General features: G+C 48.3%; 1 protein-coding gene across 1 annotated transcript in view; it reads left to right on the forward strand.

The window, feature by feature from the left end:
* The window catches only part of ADORA2A (adenosine A2a receptor), a 146,522-nt gene extending 125,194 nt beyond the window's left edge, over positions 1–21,328 (forward strand). Inside the window, exon 3 of the mRNA XM_069619862.1 lies at positions 16,069–21,328. Coding sequence (XP_069475963.1) covers positions 16,069–16,984 — 916 coding nt within the window. The 3' untranslated portion in view covers positions 16,985–21,328. The remainder of the gene's footprint in view (positions 1–16,068) is intronic.
* Positions 21,329–22,561: the final 1,233 nt, after the last annotated feature.

Below are 22,561 nucleotides of genomic sequence, written 5' to 3' on the forward strand. Positions count from 1 at the left end.
TTCTCTTCCATGCTCCCCATCTTTCTCCCATGCTCTCCATCTTTCTCTTCCATGCTCCCCATCTTTCTCCCATGCTCCCCATCTTTCTCTTCCATGCTCCCCATCTTTCTCCCATGCTCTCCATCTTTCTCTTCCATGCTCCCCATCTTTCTCCCATGCTCTCCATCTTTCTCTTCCATGCTCCCCATCTTTCTCTTCCATGCTCTCCATCTTTCTCTTCCATGCTCCCCATCTTTCTTCCATGCTCCCCATCTTTCTCCCATGCTCTCATCTTTCTCTTCCATGCTCACCCTCTTTCTCTTCCATGCTCTCCATCTTTCTCTTCCAAGCTCCCCATCTTTCTCTTCCATGCTCCCCATCTTTCTCTTCCATGCTCACCATCTTTCTCTTCCATGCTCCCCATCTTTCTCTTCCATGCTCCCCATCTTTCTCCCATGCTCTCCAGCTTTCTCTTCCATGATCCCCATCTTTCTCTTCCATGCTCCCCATCTTTCTCTTCCATGCTCCCCATCTTTCTCCCATGCTCTCCAGTTTTCTCTTCCATGCTCCCCATTTTTCTCTTCCATGCTCCCCATCTTTCTCTTCCATGCTCCCCATCTTTCCCCCATGCTCTCCAGCTTTCTCTTCCATGCTCCCCATCTTTCTCTTCCATGCTCCCCATCTTTCTCTTCCATGCTCCCCATCTTTCTCCCATGCTCTCCATCTTTCTCTTCCATGCTCCCCATCTTTCTCTTCCATGCTCACCATATTTCTCTTCCATGCTCCCCATCTTTCTCCCATGCTCTCCATCTTTCTCTTCCATGCTCCCCATCTTTCTATTCCATGCTCCCCATCTTGCTCTTCCATGCTCCCCATCTTTCTCTTCCATGCTCACCATATTTCTCTTCCATGCTCACCATCTTTCTCTTCTATGCTCCCTATCTTTCTCCCATGCTCTCCATCTTTCTCTTCCATGCTCCCCATCTTTCTCTTCCATGCTCACCATATTTCTCTTCCATGCTCCCCATCTTTCTCCCATGCACTCCATCTTTCTCTTCCATGCTCCCCATCTTTCTATTCCATGCTCCCCATCTTTCTCTTCCATGCTCTCCATCTTTCTCTTCCATGCTCACCATCTTTCTCTTCCATGCTCCCCATCTTTCTCCCATGCTCTCCATCTTTCTCTTCCATGCTCCCCATCTTTCTCCCATGCTCTCCATCTTTCTCTTCCATGCTCCCCATCTTTCTCTCCTATGCTCCACAACCTTCTCTCCCATTCTCCTCACTCTTCTCGTCCATGCATCCCATTCTTCACTCCCATGCTCCCCATGCTTCTCTCCCATGTTCTCAATCTTTCCCTCCCATGCGCTCCATCTTTCTCTTGCATGCTGCCCCCCCTTCACGCCCATGCTCCCCATCTTTATCTCCCATCCTCTCGATTTTTCTCTCCTATGCTCCCCATCTTTGTCTCCCATGCTCCACACTCTTCTCTCCATCTTTACCTCACATGCTCCCCATCTTTCTCTCCCATGCACCCCATTTTTCTCTCCTATGCTCCCCACCCTTCTCTCCCACGCTCCCCACCGTTCTATCCCATTCTCCACACCCTTCTCTCCCATGCTCCCCACCACTCTCTCCCACGCTCCCCATCTTTCTCTCCCATGCTCCACACCCTTCTCTGATTATGTGTGTATGCAAGGCGCTGGGGTGTCAAGGGGAGAGCATGGTATTTTTCACTGGACATCTATGATAGAAATCCAGTAAAAAATACAATCCCTGTCCCCTGGGCTCCATAGCGCCTCTGAAGGAGAGCTGATTTTGGCAGGTGGGTGGGGGGATTGCGCAGCAAAGGTATTTTGGGCATTTTTAAAAAGCCTTTGTTCTACAACCCTCCTGCTCCCCTCTATCCACCACTTGCCCTAATCAGCTCAACGGACCAAAAAAAATGAACACACACACACACACACACACACACACACACATTCATACAGCAATCACTCTATTATTCACAGCAGCACCCATCACCATAAACTCGCTCATGACACAAGCATACACGCATCCATACATGTTTAAATAAGAAAAAATGAACATGAACGTACCTTCTGCATTGGCCTGCATGTGGGTGCTGAAACGCTCTCCTCCAGGCTCTTCTGTCTGTATGTGCGAGGCAGTGCAGGAGCTCCCCCACGCGCATATAAACATGCAGTGCCCCAGCCAGCATTTCCAATGAGCTATGCAATGCTGGCGAAGCAAACCTCCCATGCCTTGCATGGCTCAGTGAGCCTGTGCAGCTGGGGAACTGAACTGAAAAAGGGAAATCGTATATCCCTTTGACAGTTCAGCCAGCCCAGGAGCACTCCCTCAGCTGGAATAAGCAGCCGAGCGAGTGCTCACTGTTTCACTGGGCTGGCTCCTTAGCTCCTCCATAATGGGTGAGGGAGCCACTGGGTGGGTGCCCCCTCGCCATTATGGATGAGCCGCAAGGCTCGGACTGGCCTATAGGGCAATGGGGCAATGCCCGTACCAAAAATGCAAAATGCTATTGTGGGCCAGCCAAAATGGGACCCTTTTTTGGCCAATGTGGGCCAGTTTGATGAGTTACTTCACTATGCAGTTAATAATTTTGACCATTGTTGCTGAATAAATATTCTTTAAATATCACAATTTACTTACATTTTAACACAAACCCCCCCCTTGGGTACTATTCAAACAGTCTGTGACTAAAGGAATGAATATCCATTTATAACTGTGGGCCACTTTTTCATTGGTGCCTCAGACAGTTTCATGCTTCAGCCCGACCATGTGAACCGCTCCTGCCCATTTCTTCCAACCTAAAAAAAACACATTTTTTTTTTACATTTCAAGCCGGGCTCTCACGGCCACCCAGAGATACACCCGCGGCCCCCTGCGGCGGCGTGCCCCACAGTTTGAATACTGCGGCTGTAGGCAGAGCCTTACTGGGTTACTCTTAATTGTCCAGTATTGGACCTTCCACACACTCTGGATGGAAACACAAGTCTATTTACCTTCCCTGTTGGTCAGTCGGAATGTTCCTTTGGTCATTCACACATCCCTCATGGAAAGCTCTCCCACATTGCCCTTTGGGGGGAGCAGGGATTTGCACCTCAGTCCATTTCACACTGAGGTATTATATGCAAATGCCAGTGGTTAGGTTAGAGGTAACGTTGCATAACTTCACAAAGTGGATAACTGTGTTTTATTGGCGAAGAGGGGATGAAGATATAGGCGGCCAAAAGTGGCCCTGCAGATGGCATACTCACTGCGATCTTATAGGGGCATTGCTTTGGCCAACTTTCTAACTTTCTAAAGACACAAAATAACAATAGCGTATGTTTTTTGCTTATATAGCTCCTAATGTGTCCTAATGCTGCTTCAAGGTTGCCTAGGTGGAAGAGGAGATATGTATAGGGAAGTAGGAGTCTGACACCAGTTTGTACAAATGGATTCCTCGAGATCACCACGCCTCCCTATCCCCTGTGGAGTCCTGCAAGGATCCATCCTTTCCCCTGTGATCTTCAGTCTTTACATGGAACTACTTGAAACCCTCCTTGCGCCACACAACCTACACTAATACCAAGATGACACACAGCTGTACCTCAATATATCCTCCATCGAAAACATCCACAGACTTAAGGCCTGCCTCTTATTGATCCAGTGATGGATGCCCAGTGCTTTCCTGAAGCTCAACCATTCCACGACTGAATTCGTACTCCTGAGCAACACCACTGAGCACTCCGACATCCAGGCCTGTCTCTCTGCTATGCATCTCGATGACTTCATACCCCAGCTGGCCACCTGCACCAAGTCCTTGGGTTCAACGGCAACAGACACCTCTCCTTCAGACAGCACATTTCAAGGAAGACACAAACAGCTTCCCACCAACTTTCTCTCCTGGTGAAAATCAAGCCCTTCATCCTAGAATACAACTTCAGATCTGCTGTCCAAGCCTTGGTCCTCTCCCACCTGGACAGTGGCAATGCCCTCTTGGAAGGCCTCCTGGGCACTACCCCGGCACACTGGATATGTGTCCTGCATGCTTCAGCATGACACATCAAAGGACTCTGCAAATTCGACATCACTGCGACCCTCAGTGAACTGCACTGGCTCCCGCTGAAAGCCGGTGTCATCTTCAAATCCTGCTGCATCATCTACAAGGCTGTCCCCCTGAAGTCCCCAAGCTGCTGTAGAGGAGCAGATGGATGCACTTTCCATAACTCCTGCCCCCTCACCATCGTCATATTGGAACAGCAGGAGACGAGCCCTTCATGGGACTTCATGTATTATGCCTATACCGCATTGAGTGTATTAGAGACAGTATGCACTCAGGCCACCATACATCATGTACCCTCGCACTGAGAGAGTGCAAGGATGTCAGCACGCACCATTGGACATCATGTAGTGCTGAGTGAAATCTGACGAGGGCAGAGTGATGGCATGAAGAAGATGTGCAAAAACATACTGAAAGGATATGAAAATACCTAAGAGTGACAACATAACTGAACCAATAAAAGAAACATGTATGAAATGATAAAGTGATTATACACAAAGAAGACCAAGTAACTTGCTGATCAATAAGTGGAAATACGCAGCAACGCAAGGTCGATGAGACATATAGAAGGTTGCTATAGTGGAAAATATAACGTGGCAAGGACGGCCATGATAAGAAATTGGACGTCGTCTCGTGAAAAGGTTCAGTTCAGAGACCGACCAGGAGTGCAGAGTCAGGAGATGTTGGAAAACAGCTCATCTGCAAAAAAAGAGGAGTCTATGCTGTCCTGGGATAAAGGAGGCTATTTTTACAGAATAGCTGCAAAGCACAAATGGAGGCAGGCGGATAAGTTATGGACGTAAGACATATTCCTCTCACATTAAAGAAGAAGAAAACATTCACAAGAGACAAGAGCCAAGAATTGGATAATTAAAAGTGTAGGTGGAGTGAGCAAGTCACTAGAGGCCAAGAGGAGCAATGACAGCTAGCATAATTTAGTTAAATAGCAGTATATGAGAGGTTGAAACTGACATATTTGTGGTCTCTTCACACGTGATTCAGAAGTTGAAAACAAGGCTATTCATTAAGCTTTGAATGAAGATAGTGATGTGCTCTCACTCCCTTGAATGTTCCAGAACAGAGAGCAGGCTACAAGGTCAACTACAGACGGGAAACTCTGGCCCATGTCCGACTGATGAGAGATGATGGACTCATTGGGTAAGTGGGGAGTAATCTGAAGTAACTCAAGCACCTGGGTTTCGTTTTGATTACGTGCTGCTAGCCAAGCAGAAAGTCCAAGATTGGGTGGGGATTTCAACCAATCAATGGGTCTATGGGGCAATCTGCTATATAATGTTGCATAGACCAGTCCACTGCCACTTTGTCTGCTATAATCAGTATTATACATAGTAGTTTGAGGTGTGTCTTATGGATAAGAGACAGCCAATGGTGAGCCATTCCATATGTATTCTATAAGTAGATATGTTCCCCTAACCAATCCCTCCCATCAATAGGTTTTACAGTTTACCACGTAGAATGATGTTATAGATGATGCATATTCGGGTATAAGACCTCTCTGTAATCAAGTTTGTGTGTGAGTGTGCCTGCATCAGTCCAATGTCTGCCAGTTTACCCTGCTTTATTAAATTGAAAATAAAGTAGTACTTTGCCTTATTCTTTGAATCTGTCCGGTAGAGCACATGACCTCAACGAGAAACTCAGCATCTCCAGAGGCCTACAGCCAACAGAAATAAGGACCTGTGCAGACTTGAACTCCGCCGGTGCAGGCAGGAAAGAACCACAAGACAGGCCTTCTCTGTCTATGCCCCAAGACTCCGGAACGTACGCCCCGTAAACATCAGACTCACCCCTCACTTCTACAGTTCAGGAAGGAGCTCAAGACCCTCCTCTTCAAGGAATGGCTCTTCCCTAACACCTACGCCCACACACCCACCCCTCCCCACCCCACCCAAGACTGGGTGATCTGCCCCACACTGTTTCCACCCTTGGTTGCTTGTAGACTTCCTGTTGACAAAGTTCCCACCTTACCCCACTCATGTTGTTTGTGCCCCACTTTGTCTGCTCCCTTCACCATGTTCTTCCCCCTAGGATTGAAGCGCACACTGTGAATCTAGGTCCACGCTGAGTAAGTACCCTAATAATAATAAAAATAATAATAATAATAATAATAATACTAAAGCAGCAAGAGGAAGAAGTGTACGCATTGAGGTTGCTAACGGTAAGAGAGAGGTTCTGCGACCATAAACAGGCACACACCTTAGGCTGCATGATTCTATAAGGGCGTGGAAGCGCGAGATCATTTTGAATCCATTAAACTCCTCATAATTGAAATCATGCTTCCACTCTATCAAGTCCATGTTGCCATATCCTCACCATTCACCGAAACCTCTAATGGCGTTGCCCAACCATAGCATCCCACACACCTTGTGTAATGCATTCCATCTCTCTCTCTCTCTCTCTCTCTCTCTCTCTCTCTCTCTCTCTTTCTATTTATATATATATATATATTGCACTATATATATTGAGTGAAAATGTGTGGGTTTGTGGCTTCACGTATGTTCCCTATACAATTCCGTAAACTTTCACCAATCTGCACCAAATTTAAGACCCTCCGGACAATACTGGATACCTGACATCTGGAAACCCGACCCCTTTTCCCAGATTTCAGCAAAAGTGCAAATGTGGGTGTGGGTTGGTGGCTTTGTGTATGTTCCCTCTACAAATCTACACCGTTTCACCAATCTGCACCAAATTTTGCACAGTCACCCGTTAGGACCCTGCGGACATTACTGGCTACAAGACATAGACACCCCACCCCTTTTTCCATATTTCAGCAAAACTGAAAATGTGGGTGTGGGTGTGTGGGTTTGTGGATTTGTGGCTTTGCGTATGTTCCCGATACAAATCCACACCTTTTAACCAATCTGTACCACATTTTGCACAGTCAAATGTTAGGACCCTTTGGCCGTTACTGGCTACATTACATTTGTCACCCCACTCCTTTCCCCAGATTAAAGCAAAAGTCTCTGCGTTTGTGGCTTCACGTATGTTCCCTGTATAATTCCACACTGTTTCACCAATCTGCACCAAATTTTGCACAATCACCTTTTATGACCATCCGGACATTACTGGCTACATGACATCTGGAAATTCTGCCCCTTTTCCCAGATTACAGCAAAAGTGCAAATTTGGATGTGGGTTTGTGGCTTCATGTATTTTTCCTATACAAATCCACACCGTTTCACCAATCTGCACCAAAACTTGCACAGTGTTAGGACTCTCTGGACATTACTGGCTACATGACATCTCGACACACCACCCCTTTCCCTGTATTTCAGCAAAACTGAAAATATGGGTGTGGGTTTATGGGTTAGTGGCTTTGCGTATGTTCCCTATTCAATTCCACACTGTTTCATCAATCTGCACCAGATTCTGCGCAGTCACCTGTTACGACCTTCAGGACATTACTGGCCACATGACATCTGGACCCCCCCACCCTTTCCCCGGATTTCAGAAAAAGTCAAAATTTGTTTGTGTGTTTGTGGCTTGGCAATAAAACAATTCTTATACAATTCCACACCAATTCACCAAGCTGAATCACATTTTACCCAGGTACCTGTACCTGTGAGGGAATGAAAGCCCGGGCAACGCTAGATATATCAGCTAGTCTTATATATAGGAAATCAAACCTGGATGGCTGGGAATGCTTTTGTCATTGCTGTTTGTTAAACCACTCATTCATCCAAGTACGATTCCATTCCAGCATTTTTAACTTGTCTGCTCAAGTGATTACTTAAATCAGTCTTAACAACACACCCATAGAGATATTTAAAACTGGAACCAGCAGAGCATGTCCATCCAGTAGTCCACGTCCATTGCAAGCAACCCCAGACCTGTTTTGATCTAATTAGCCCAAGGTTGTCCAAATCCAGGCCTCGAGGACTGGATCCATGCTGGGTTTTCAGGATACCCCTCATTAATATCAATGAGATACATTTGCATGTAATGATTCTAAATGTTTGTACATTTGTCTGCATGAATATTAATGAGGGATAGCTGGGAAACCTGTCAGGATTCCGAATTAGCCCTTATCTGTGAGGTGTGGCTTAGGTCAATAGGAACAACCAGATCAAGACTGTGTTTCAGTAGATGCATCTTGGGGGATGTCCCCTAGGGGGTCAAGATGGACTCTGGAGTCAAGAGTGATTTACACGTTCTTGTTCCCCCTTCAAGAATGGTGGAGACAACCTATAAAACCATGGAGTGGAATACTTTGCTGAAGAATTTGCAGGGGTTGAGAAGCATTGACTCAAGCATGCCCCTCTGTCACATTTAGGCCTCGGATTTACAGTAAGGCCCATTACAAGTATGACTGTGCAGGAAAAAATGAGCGGTAATAGAATTACTGCCACTTTTCCCCGCACCATTCGTGCCTAGAAACACTTGTGTACAGGCACGTTTTTAAATGCAACCTTATATCATACTACAGGTATGGCCCTGGAGTGGGGGACTTCCAGCATCATGCTGGAGGTAAATCCTCCCACTTTCCACCAAATATCGGCAAGATCGGCAGAATTACCACAGCAGTAATTCCACCAAAAATGCCCCATAGATTCCAATGGACTGCCAAAAAAATGTGGATTAACTCTGCCACTGCCACTTGTAATCTGGCTGTAATTCTGCCGGACCAAGTGGTGGTAACAGTAATGCTGTGGGGCAGTATTTTGGCAGATTTACCACCACAATACCGCCCAACTTGTTTTTATTCATACACATATACTTTACTAAAAAGTACTTTCACGTTTCATTTTACAGATCTGAAATGTAAAAGAAACAAGGAAGCCAAAGAGAAACACACACTACACTTTCCAGCTCGCCATTTCAGTGAAGTGTGCGCAGGAAGGCCTACAGCAGCCAGCATTAATTCAAAGCCCCCATGCCAAAATCCCAAGCAGCTCCACATTTTATTACATGTTCAGCTGTCTGCCTCTCCGGGTTTATGTTTCCAGACAGGCTGTCCTTTCTTCGAAACAGATCCTGAGCGCCTCAAATGGTTTTGTAGAAAACAGGGTTTAGACGATGGAGAGCATCGTGTGCAGCTGTCAGGTCTGTTACTAGGGGTAGCAACAGAACATTGGACCTGACGGCTGTGTCTTCCAGCCTGCCCGCAACCCCTGTAAACATGGCACTTAATTAACTTCAATTACTGACATTGGCTCAATGGGTTTAACCCCTGACCTCCCCGCCCTAGAAACAGAGCTGCAGGCAGTGGGGCAACGGCCATTGGGCAGATCGGGCTTTAACCCCCCACCCCCCAAATGTTGGGCTATGTTGACTTGACGTGGCGACCTTCAAAGCCATCAGAGGACAGAACACACAATAAATAGTGACTGCGGCTGCACTGTTAACAAAGACCCGGCAATAACTAATGTAAAACGTTTAATTATTAGCACCTGCATTCGTATGCGTCCATTTTTAGGCAATTGAAATCATGCTGGGGGGGGGGGGGAGTAGTACTTGCATGTCAGGGGAGTGATTGGATGGGTAGGTGGGACAGGACACAGCCCATTCTCACAGCAGTTCTTGAATGTGTGGTTTCAAACGTGAAAGAGAGAGTTAACTGCCTGTAACATTGAAGCTGCAGCAGAATAGTCTCAGAATGTGTAAAGAAGTTAGATGCCCCCACACAAGTAAGTTTGTCCCCCCACCCCAGAGTCTGATGTTAGCACCTCCCGCAACCTTTGAAGGGTTAGTGCCTACCAAAGTTTTAGGGCCTGATTCATGGAAGTGTTTTATAATGGCGCAATCCCATAGGAAAACGTTCCATGAATCAGGCCCTTAGTCTTGGGGCACTCCTGACGGCAAGCCAATAGCTCACCACTAAATAAGCAAAGCCAGCAGGTTTGGGTCACTCCGAAACCATCACGCTCCACCTAATCAAATATTGTTAACATTACTACTTTTATAAATTACCCCAATCAACTGAACATGTCACTAACAGTCTTTACATTTCCTATGGAAAAGGGGTAACATGAGACAAGCAAAATACTTGGATTCAGGGCTCTGGGCTGGGAGACCGCCTTGTTTAGAAAGCAAAATGTCTGCAAGCACACATGGCTACAACCTGCTTGATAGTCACAATTACCTTTCTGACATATGTTTTTTTTAGGCAGGCATTGCTGTGTACCCAACACACACACACATATGGGACCTGAATGCAGATAATACAGGGAATCTGCTAATGGCCCTGGCAGTGGCATTTTTACATCCCTCCTCAAATGCAAGAAACAAGTGTCAAATGCTGCATGTGCTTCCTTTATCAATAGCCCTATTTGCCAAACTAAACATCAGAAAGACTACTGTGGCAGCAGGAAAACATGCTTTCAGAACTCACACGCCATTATTTACCGGCGGGGTCTGACCACTGAACTAGCTTGCTATGCAACAAAGTAGTTTGGTATGGTTACATTGCAGTAATCCTTCCATTGTATACTGTACAGGAGATAACATGTCTGTATGTGTGTATTGAGGGTACATTATGTTTCACCCAGGAAAACATACAAAAGGAGTAACCAGTTAACTGACAATCCTAAATCAAGTGTCGTAGATTTTCAGGAAAATTAAAGAGCGGCTGTCCATTGGATTGTGGGGAAAACATTGGGCCTCATAACAAGTTTGATGGTATTTCGGCAGTAAATCGGCTGAAATACCACCAAACAGATTTAGAGTTATCTCCGCTTGGTCCGGCAGAATGACCACCGGATGACAAGTGACAGTGTTAGTCCCCATGTATGGACTCCATAGGAGTTCATGGGGATTTTGATGGAATTACCACTAGCATTTATTCCGCCGGCGGTAATTCCTCTGAAATGCATCCTCGCGGCCCCTGACCACTCACACCCAATCACCCCAGCTTCTGTCTACCTTCCGCACTTGCCTCGGCACACCCTCCGCACTGGAGACTCGCACGTTTCCACCCAAAGCGGCTCCTGACCATACTTTGCACTTCATCTGTGGCTCACCCTCGAGCAGGGACACCACAGCACTTTCCCCAAAGCCCTCTTCCTTCTTGCACTTGCACGCTCTGAATACTCATAAGGCATAGTAGGTTCGGCCGTCCCTTCCCCCACGGGAGTTCTTGTACATTTTAATTGTATTGCAATCCCATGTTCCCTCCCTGCTGCCCTGTGGGCGCTTTGAAACAGAATGTATTTGCAGTATAAGCAATAATGCACGATAAATAAATAAATATACATAAATACAGTAAGGTAGCAGAATTGCCTGCGGCTTTTTGCTGGAGGTTTTTCCTCCACCTGACCATCAAACCCATACTTCGGCGGTGCGATTATGCAGCGGTAATGCATTGGTAACTATGCTACCACTGTATTAATACAGTTTTTTGGCCACACTGCCGAACTCATAAAGAGGCCCATTGTACAGAACCTGGGGACTTGACAGAACAGCACTCTCAAACATATGTGGTCTGGATGTGGCAAGTCCCGGGGCGTCCTGCAGCATACAGGGGCTTGAGGCCTCAGGTTGAGTGCCTTTGGAACATTCTACATTGTGATATTCATTTATTTTCGGGAGCTTTACATAGTGCCACATGTTTTCAGAGTGCTGCTTCTGGGGCCCTATTCTAGGGTAGACGGTATCAATTCCGAGGAGGTGAGCAGTGTTGTTCAGTTGATGCACTCTTTGCAACCTCAAGCGAAGGCCAGTTAAAAGAGTTCAGGTTTCAAGAGTCTTAAGAATCAAAGGTTTTAGGGATTCAGTGGAATCCATACTCTGGGGCTCTGGACTCTGAAAGATGCACCTGTGTGCAGTGGCAGCTGGTGAGTTTATTCACTATATAAGTAACAATATTCCCCCCCCCCCCCCGACTGTGCACAAGGAACTGATTGGAAGTTCGTGGGGGGGGGGGTGGGTTCTCATTCTTGAAACTATTTTCTTTAATAGTGGGTTGAAATAGTGCATTTTACAGCCCACTCTTTGCAAACAATTGGGTAAAAGACATAAAAAGTGCAGTTGTGAAAAACATGAAAGGGTTTTAGGTGAAAGGTGACTAACAGAACATACAAGAATTTCCCGACTCATTTTCATGGTGCCTGTGTTCACAACATATGCCAGAATTGCCATTTTATAATATAATTCATGATGACTGTGCCCACAATATATTCCAGCATTGCTTCCCTGGAAACAAACTTCATGGTGCTTATGTTATTATATATCAATAGCCTTTTATACTGCACCAAATCACCACTGTAGTAGCGTCAGAATGCCTAGGCTTGTCTGTGGAGTGGCGAACTGAGCCCCCACCAGACGTATCCTGACCATACCAACACAGCTACAGTGTATTCCAGTATAAAACTATATTACCTTTTATTTCATCATATTTAATATATTCCGTTTCAAGGAGAGCAACACAACCAATCAAAACCTCTCATTCATGTAAACGGCTTCTTGGTACAAAACACGGTGACAGAGTAGATGTAAAGTAAAGAGAGAGTGCTGTGCCGAAGGGAAGTCAGCCAGAGTGCTCATAAAAATCACATAACGAACTGCCACTGTAATGACTGTTAAACAATATATATACACACACATGCATTTACTTAACCTACAGACAGCTATATCCAAAGTCCGAAACCTCTACATCCAAAGTCTACATGCAGGTTTTAACCCAATAACATTATTTCAGGGTTTTCATCAGGACTGTCCTCCTTCTTGTTTCATTTATTACAAGAAATATTTCGTGATTTTATTCACAAATGTTCAACTCGGCGTTCATGCATTTCCTTGTGCTTCCGGATGAGCTCATTCGCATGTTCGATAATGAAGAACACGCGCTTTAGCGACAATTTATTTGCACGGCACCCTCGCGCGACTCTCCTCGTCCTCGATGTTAAACTGGACGCCATGCACCCGGCTTCGTTGTCATCATGGCGACCTCCTTGACAAGTCTACTGGAGGAAAGGAAACGAGCAAGGGGACGATAAGAGGATGGGAATGCGAGAAATCAATGGTACAAATGAAGGACGTTAGGGATGATGTTGGTTAAGAATGTGTTGTGCATGGGTGCATGTCAGTCCTGTTAGGTGGACCACAGTTTTGTGAAAGGGAGGAGATAGAAATGCCAACATTATACTCTAGATTTGCCAATGTAGAACACATCTTCATGAAGCCTGTGTTCATTATATGCCAGCATGCCACCATAGCAACACCTTTTAATGCTGGCTGTGCACAATATATGCCAGTATTGCCACTTTTCACGCTGACTAGGCCTAACATGCACCTGTATTGCTGTAAAATTGAGTTTTAATGATTGTGCCCACTTTCTGCCAGAATTGTCACTGCAAAACATTGTCATTCTGGATGTGCCGAGTATATGCATGCTATCATGGAGCCAGTGTGAAATATATGCCAGAATTGCCATTGAAAACACATTGCATTGGTACCTTTGCAGCCCAGTCCCTCCCCCACATACACACACAAGCATATGCATGCATATACATATAGATGAAAACTTAAACATGCACACACACTTATGCAGACACACACGTTCAAACAACACTCATACGCCACCGTTTTTTCCCTTGCCTTTTTTTACGCCTTTTCCTTCGGCTCTGCTCTGGATATCTTCTAGCCAGGAATCCCACAGCATCAGGAAGCAGGGGAGGTGGGGGGGATTTGTTTGTCACTGAGTCCTAACTCTGCGCAGCCATTAGGAGGACGTGACTTGAGTGCCTAAGTAGGCACCAGCATAGCCTGCTAATGACTATATACTTTCTAGCTGCCCTAGTACTTACAGGGACAGAACCACTGCAGACCTCCACCAGCAACAATGGCCCAAATAACAGCCTACAGGACGTCTGTCCCTGTTGACAATGAGGCCATTTTCCTCTCTTGCGCTGTGCTCCTGAAGAGGAATGCAGTGCGTGATAGAATAATTGTTGGCCTGTCTACAATGGAGGGTGATGCGCCAACAGCCATTATGCACTGGCCACCGCTGCCTCTGTGTGTATGCCATTTGGACATTCATAAGTGGATCAGATTAGACTGACAGCTTTGGGATGGATGAAGCAGGATGGACATTTTTCGTTTTGGCTATGAGATGGTGCTTTAGTTAAACCAATCAGCCAACAAGATTGCATTGGAATGGAGATAGAGTGTGAGGAGGGACACACATCTATTGAGACTTGTTTGGCTTTTTACCCACCCATTGACCGCCCATGGCCATGCCAAACTGTACGAGCTGAATGAACAAACACACCCTTCTGGGATCTCCTTGAGCAAGTTCTGTCATGCAATTACATCACACTTTGGGCCTGCTAGTGTTATTGCTAAGCAGTCTGCTCAGTTAATGGAGGGTTAATTGCAGCACCAAGTAAGTTTCTGGTGTAATAACAATCTCTTAACTAAAGGTGCCCTTACACACTTGATTTTAAGCAATATGTGTATCCACTCGTCACAACTGTGAAAAACAAGCATTGACAAAGCCAACAGGTTTCTCTGGGTGTTTGGAATATCAGGGTCTCCTGAACGAGTTATCAAATTATCCTGGCTGCTGAGTGAAGATACAATGCAACTGCTGCTTGAATAAGCACTTCTTCCATGTACTAGTATAGTGCTGCCTGATTCCCGAGCTGGCTCCAATACTTCACCCCTCAACAGGCTGGCTACTTTAGCTAGGCCACTGGTTGGGCGTCTACAGAGCTGTGGCTTTGTATTGTGATACCCCACTTTTTTCTTAGTAAGTCAAACTGAGGACCACCTGTCAGATGGTTTGCAACTGCTAGCTTAGTGCACCATGGCGTGTCATGCAAACATGTACATGCCCTATGCTGGCGGTGCTCTCAGTGGAGTAACGTTACTGAAAATGTTGGGGGCGGGGGGACATGGCATCTAAAATAAAGGGGCCCCTGCCAAATGAGGGGGGACAAAATGGTGTCTGCTAGTCACATCCCTTCTGTGCGAGACCACAAGCATCCCCTAACATGTTTCTGCCTCGTTGGGCCTCATCAGTGAGGATTAGCTTGGGTCCCTAGGCCCAGCAGTCACGGGTCCCACGTCTGGGCACATCCATTCCCACTCGGGATGACTACAGCAAAACAAAAGAGGTGATGGCTGGGAGGTTTAGAATAGATCTTAACCTTTTGCATTGCTCTGGGCAACCCTCCAGACCATCGTTCTTCGCCTGCCTAGCCATTACAGAAAGGGGAAAGACCATATGCATATCAGGCTTGGTCCCACCAAACTGCTTGGTCATATCCCTGCTTGTCATAAGTTATTGTGACGTCACTCCTCACAGGCAATAAGATAATAATGTCCGAAGTTACTGTTGAGGACTCCGCCGGGGGGACGAAACGCTTTCCTCTGTGTGGGAGTGAGCGTACTTGTCCAGGATCCCTCCCTGCGATCGCATGCCACACGGCGCCGTGCCCCGCTGCTCCAGCCGTACGCGGCTTGTAGGCCGCCCGCATTCTGAGGTGCGCCGACACGCTAGACTGCTCGGCTGCAGGCCTCAGTGCGGTGGGTTAAACGTCCACTCGTCGCCATTGTTGAGGACTCACTTCGGGTCTCGCATGCATACAGGCCTCACGGCCACTGATACGCAGGACGCAGCGGTGGCAAACACAACCTTCTTTATTTCCATACAGGCGGCAACAGCCGAAACCTCCCCCGGTCCCTCCCCTTCCCCTGATGTCACGTCCAGGACGTCACTCAGCGGGGCCGCAACGGCGGCCCACCCACACAACGGTGTGGACTCGCTAACAATTGCCAAAGAGATTCCATTCCTCGTTGTTTTATACAAATGTATGATTTATTTATTTATTTGAATTCTTAGTAACACGCCAGTTCGCCCGAGGGCCTCAAGGATAATTCCCCTGATGTGTCTTAGCCCCCTGTTCACCTATTATATCATCTGCGCCCAGATGCAGATTCTGCATGCTTGCACGTGATATGCGCTATATACGCTGTTCACAAATCACATTACATCATGTGTCAATCAGTGTGTGCTTTATCCTAGGTACTAATCTGTATTTCTTTTGCACCACCAGGTACAATGGTTTGGTGACCAGCCAGCGAGCCAACGGGATCATCGCCATCTGCTGGGTACTGTCTTTTATCATCGGCCTCACGCCCATGCTGGGCTGGCACGCCAAGATCCAGGACGAATCCAACAGCACCAACTGCAGCGAGACCATGGTGGAGTGCCTCTTCGAGAAGGTGGTTACCATGGACTACATGGTCTACTATAACTTCTTTGCCTGCGTACTGGTGCCGCTGCTGCTCATGTTGGGCATCTACCTGAAGATCTTCATGGCGGCCCGGCGGCAGCTCAAGCAGATGGAGCACAAGATGGTGCACGGCGGGCGCTCGCGCTCCACCCTCCAGAAGGAAGTTCACGCGGCCAAGTCGCTGGCCATCATCGTGGGTCTCTTCGCGGTCTGCTGGCTCCCCTTGCACATCATCAACTGCTTCACACTCTTTTGCAAGCACTGCTACCGCCCGCCTCTCCTGGTCATGTACGTGGCCATCATCCTGTCCCATTTCAACTCGGTGGTCAACCCGCTCATCTACGCCTACCGCATCCGGGAGTTCCGCATGACATTCCGGAAGATCATTAAGCAGCACATCCTGGGCGGTAGGGAGTCATTCAGGACTAGAACGTCCAGTTCCCGCGCATCGATCCACTGCGGCGATGACGAGAACTCTGTGCGGGTCAGCGGATACTCTATGAACTTCTACGTCAACGGTGACGTTGCGGCCAACCACAAGGACGCTGACACGGCAGACAATGCTCAGCGGCGAGGTCGCCCAGAGCGGTGCCAGAATGGCCTGGCGCAGGACTCTACAACCAATGGGCACATCCAAGAGTCTGACCTGACGGCAAATGATTCTGGGAGCTTGGTGCAGGCTGGCGGCAGCAGTAGGGAAAATGGCACCAGTTGGCAAGCAGCAGACATTTCCTGAGGATCTGCCAAGGGGCTCTTGGGTGCATGAGAAGAGTTGGTTTTCCATAAGCTCCCTTAGCGGGGTGAGGGGGAAAGTAAAAAGAAGGGCAATGTGATGCCATACCCTACCATGCCTACGCCGGTCACTAACCAAAGGAGAACACTTGGGGGCAAAGAGCGGCCATGCTATTGGTGTTTGTGGGCACACTTAGGGCGCCGGGTGCGGAGAAGGGTCGTCGTGGCAGTATTTACATTCCACATTGAGTTCTGGTTAAGTTTTTGCCACCCACAGTCCCAGTTGTCCAACTCTACCACTCCATGCGGCATGGGCACAGAGTGCCCATCCAACGAACTATGAACCTTTGGACTCTGGGGGAAGGGACGCCCCAAGGCTGACCAGTGACTGAGTAACAGAGACGCTTGCTCAGGACGCAGACCACTCCGGCCTGTGCATGCTGGGGACTGCCGCCATCTCACAGTCAGTCATGGTGGCCGGTAAGCAGGCAAGCTCCATACTTGCCCATGCTCGAGGCTGAGTTCTAAGCACTTGTACGAGGTGGTGCCAGCCTGCTTTAGGGTATAGGAAAAGACATGCAACAGCCTTAATGCATCTGGGGTGTACCCCCCACCCCCTTGTGGCATGAGAAGATTGTTCCCCATTCTGACACCCACATTACACACAACCTGCATCTACCACAACGCATTAGGCATCATATGGGTTACGATATGCTGGGCCAGAGGAAGTATTGATCCGCCAGGCTGACCTTCCCACGAGTATGTGCCAACTTCAATGCCCCGGGGTTCCCAACTCCCGAGGACCAAAGCAAATGTGGCAGTCGGCATCTAGTACACCCCAGCAGACCACGTGCCAGCAGTGGCTGCCTCTTCAGCTTTGTTGTGTGCCAAGACATGTGGCAGGCTGCACCTGTTACTGGCCATCATAAGGGGCACACTCCAAGTTCATTGTGTGCCAGGGAAGTTGGCAGTCTTAGTTTGCTATGTGCCATCCTAGGGGGTATGGGCACTAGGTCCGTTGAGTACCAGGCAAAGTAGCGGTCCGAGAAGTGGCATCCTCGCTTCCCAGAAGGCGTGACAAACCTATTAGGTGCCAGCAAAGATAGCCATCGCAACCAAGTGCATGCCAGCAAAGGCCACAGTTCTAGTGGGTTGCGTGCCAGTGAACGTCTGTTATGTGCCTACAGTAGTGGCTATCGTGTATGTTTCAGCAGTGGGAGCATGCCGACAGAGGGTCTCAGTCTGTGCCAACTGCATACCTAGAGAGGGCAACCGTCCCGTGCCAGTGGAGTGGGCATGATCATATGCATTGAGTAAGTGCTAATTTGAGGTCCGTGTGAAGGACTTTTCCCAATCCAATGTTTACCAGCAGATGTGGCAATCGGTTAGGTGCTCGCAAAGTGCCGTTTCATTTCATGCACACAGATGGGGCAGTCTGTTAGGTGGCAGTAAAGTTGGCACTCCCTTATGTGCCAGCAGACTAGACAGTTCATTATGTGCCAGTGGAAGTGGCAAGCAGAATGGGTTTCATGCCGTCTAAGTGGGCACGCCGAATCTGTTTTATGCCAGTAGTGGGTGGTACTCTTCACCCGATGGGCCCCACACTGCATTGCATAGACTGCCCCCCAGTGCACTTGCAGCGAGCTTGTGTTCTAGGGTACGCTCTCACACCATGTGCCAGATAACCCCACTGTCCAATGTTCACCTCCTGACCATCCACCGATGGCCAGTGGTATGCACACTCCTCAGGCACCCACCTGCTGGAACATTCTCCAGATGCACGCGCCACCACACTCACCACAGCCACCGCACCGCACAACACATACCTATTGCTTCATGATCCAGACCAGAAAACTGGGGCGTATTCCAGGTGGAGGGCGGGTCCTCATGGCATCATGCCCCCTGCCTAAATCCTTACACCTCGAAGCTGACTGGCAGACAGAGGCTGGGTGCCTCCGATCTGTGCACATCAGCCCAGCGGCATGTGCCACTCACCTCTCCATCTTCCCCACTGACCTATAACAGACTGCGTCACACAGGCCCCAAAAATGCCTGTGCCGCCATTTAACAGAACCCAGTTACATCACATCACGGTGAGGAGGGTCCTGATTCTCCCAAAGATATTCTGCAAACCAACAAAAGATCACACCCCGCAAACAACCTCACACGCCAACACCCTCACTCGGTTCTATGTCATTTCATCGGCAGATTTTTTTCGCTGAGTTTTTTGCCGCCCATTTTTGGCCAAAAAAAATCATACACATTTTTGCTGGCCAAATGCGCCAAATGGGTGGTATCCTGGCGCAGTTGACGCCGGGATACCACCCAACTCCGGATGAGGCCGCTTATCCTTTTCCTCTGCTCCCCTAAGCCCCGCCTCCTTCACGCTTCCTTTCAGATCCACGTGAGCGCCTGGAGACCATGCAAATGGCAGTGGTGTGTGGTAGAAATCCCAATATTGTAACCCTCCATTGATTTAGTGCCAGCAGAGATGTCAGTCTGGCTGGGGTTGGGTTTTACGCCCACAGGTGGAGCAGAGGTGGCAGTCTAGTAGTGGCAATCTAGTTGGTCTGTGGCAGCAAGGTGGCAGCCTGGATGGGTTTAATGCCAGCAGATGTGGCAATCTGGATGGTTTGTGCCAGCAGAGGTGGAAGTCTGGATAGGTTTTATTCCAGCAGAGATGGCAGTCTGGATGGGTTTTGTGCCAGAAGAGGTGGCTGTTTGAGCAGGTTTGATGGCATTCTGGGTAGTCTGTGCCAGCAATGTGGCAGTCTGGATGGATTTTATGCCAGTAATGTGGCAGCCTGGATGGATTTCATGCCAGCAAGGTGGCAGTCTGGACGGATTTTATGCCAGCAAAGTAGCAGTCTGGATGGGTTTTTTGCCAGCAGAGGTGGCTGTTTAAGCAGGTTTGGTGGAATTCTGGGTAGTCTGTGCCAGCAATGTGGCAGCCTGGATGGATTTTATACCAGTAATGTGGCAGTCTGGATGGATTTTATGCCAGCAAGGTGCAGTCTGGAAGGATTTTATGCCAGTAATGTGGCAGTCCAGATGGATTTTATGCCAGCAAGGTGGCAGTCTGGATAGGTTTTATTCCAGCAGAGATGGCAGTCTGGATGGGTTTTTTGCCAGCAGAGGTGGCTGTCTGAGCAGGTTTGGTGGCATTATTGGTAGTCTGTGCCAGCAATGTGGCAGTCTGGATGGATTTTATGCCAGTAATGTGGCAGCCTGGATGGATTTTATGCCAGCAAGGTGGCAGTCTGGATGGATTTTATGCCAGTAATGTGGCAGTCTGGATGGACTTTATGCCAGCAAGCTGGCAGTCTGGATAGGTTTTATTCCAGCAGAGATGGCAGTCTGGATGGGTTTTTTGCCAGCAGAGGTGCCTGTCTGAGCAGGTTTGGTGGCATTATTGGTAGTCTGTGCCAGCAATGTGGCAGTCTGTACAGGTTTTGTGCCAGCAGAAGTGGTAGTCTGATCAGGTTTGGTGGCATTCTGGGTAGTCTGTGCCAGAAATGTGACAGTATGGATAGGTTTTTATTCCAGCAGAGGTGGCAGCCTGGATGGGTTTTGTGCCAGCAGAGGTGGCTGTCTGAGCAGGTTTGGTGGCATTCTGGGTAGTCTGTGCCAGCAACGTGGTAGTCTGGATAGGTTTTTATGACAGCAGAGGTGGCAGTTTAAGCAGGTTTGGTGGCATTCTGGATAGTCTGTTGCCAGCAATGTGGCAGTCTGGATGGATTTTATGCCAGCAATGTGGCAGTCTGGATGGATTGTATGCCAGCAAGGTGGCAGTCTGGATAGGTATTATTTCACCAGAGGTGGCTGTCTGAGCAGGTTTGGTGGCATTTTGGGTAGTCTGTGCCAGCAATGTGGCAGTCTGGATGGATTTTATGCCAGTAATGTGGCAGTCTGGTTGGATTTTATGCCAGCAAGGTGGCAGTCTGGATAGGTATTATTTCAGCAGAGGTGGCAGCCTGGATGGGTATTATTTCAGCAGAGGTGGCAGTCTGGATGGGTATTATTTCAGCAGAGGTGGCAGTCTGGATAGTCGATGCCAGAAAGGTGGCAGTCTTCATCTGAGGAGGTCACGTCCCATGCCACAGAAGAGAAGATCCACTCGTTACATTGAGTTCCCCTTTCGAGCTTAACTGATATGTTGGAGTGGAGGTAGATAGTTTCAATCAAAGAAAGGGCTTTTTTTGGCTGCCTTCGCCAGTCTCTCGCACTCCCCTTCGTCCAGATGTAACCTCCTCACGGGCCCATGAAGCAGCCCCCCGCCCCCCCCCCCCCACTTCACTGTTGTTTGTATGTTGTGGTGACCTTTTGCGGAAGGTTGCCTGTGAGAAACCCTAGGGTTGTTGCAGAGGGACGTGCAGCTGTGGCCCTCTGGTGCTGAGGGAGTCTGGCTGAGGGTGGGAGGGGAACGGGACTCCTCTTCCACCGCCCTCCCCCAGCCTTATTCAAGGGACGAATCCCACGCAAAGGACGACGGAGCTCAAAGGTCAGACCGTTGCAATGCTGAAATATTGATTCCCCTTAAGGTAGTCCCCCTCCTCTGCATTACAAGGCGGACATGCCATGTAAGCCCCGTCCCCCCACCGCGCATTTTCCCCTCGCTCCCCCCGCTCCAGGACACCGCTGCATCCCCGAGACCCTCCCCGCCAGGCCTGGCTTCTGACTCTGTCTTCCAGCACCCCTTTCCTTTGGGAACCGTGAAAGGGTGGGAAAAGGAACCAAGGCTCGCCTGCTTATCAGTCCTCGTATGGGAACCCTCCCTCCCTTCCTTCTTTCCTTCCTTTCTTCCCTCCCTCACTCCCTGTCTCCCTCCCTCCCTCCCTCCCTCCCTCCCTTCCTTCCTTCCTTCCTTCCTTCCTTCCTTCCTTCCTTCCTTCCTTCCTTCCTTCCTTCCTTCCTTCCTTCCTTCCTTCCTTCCTTCCTTCCTTCCTCCCTCCCTCCCTCCCTTCCTTCCTTCCTTCCTTCCTTCCTTCCTTCCTTCCTTCCCTCTCTCTCTCTTTCTTTCTTCCCTCCCCTCCCTCCTTTTTCTCTCTCTCTCTCTCTCTCTCTCTTTCTTCCCAACCCCTCCCTCCTTTCTCTCTCTCTTTCTTTCTTCCCCCTCCCTCCTTTCTCGCTCTCTTTCTTTCTTCCCCCTCCCTCCTTTCTCTCTCGCTCTCTTCCTTGCTTTCCTCCCCCTCCCTCCCCTCTCTCTCTCTTTCTTTCTCCCCCGTCCTTTCTCTCTTTCTTTCTTCCCACTCCTCCCTCCCTTCTCTCTTTCTTTCTTCTCTCCCCCTCCTTTCTCTTTCTTTTGATCTTCATTCCCACCCTCTTTCTTTCATCCCTCCTCCCTCCTTTCTTTCTTTCTTTCTTTCTTTCTTTCTTTCTTTCTTTCTTTCTTTCTTTCTTTCTCTTTCTTTCTTTCTTTCTTTCTTTCTTTCTTTCTTTCTTTCTTTCTTTCTTTCTTTCTTTCTTTCTTTCTTTCTTTCTTTCTTTCTTCTCTCTCTGTCTCACTTCCCCCCACCCATATAGTATATGGGTCTGATTCACAAACCTGGGAAACACTTCTGCAAAGCTTTGTGAATCTCAT

Source organism: Ambystoma mexicanum, chromosome 10 (genome assembly GCF_040938575.1).
Source record: "Ambystoma mexicanum isolate Mex_15411 chromosome 10, UKY_AmexF1_1, whole genome shotgun sequence".
NCBI classification, from domain to species: domain Eukaryota; kingdom Metazoa; phylum Chordata; class Amphibia; order Caudata; family Ambystomatidae; genus Ambystoma; species Ambystoma mexicanum.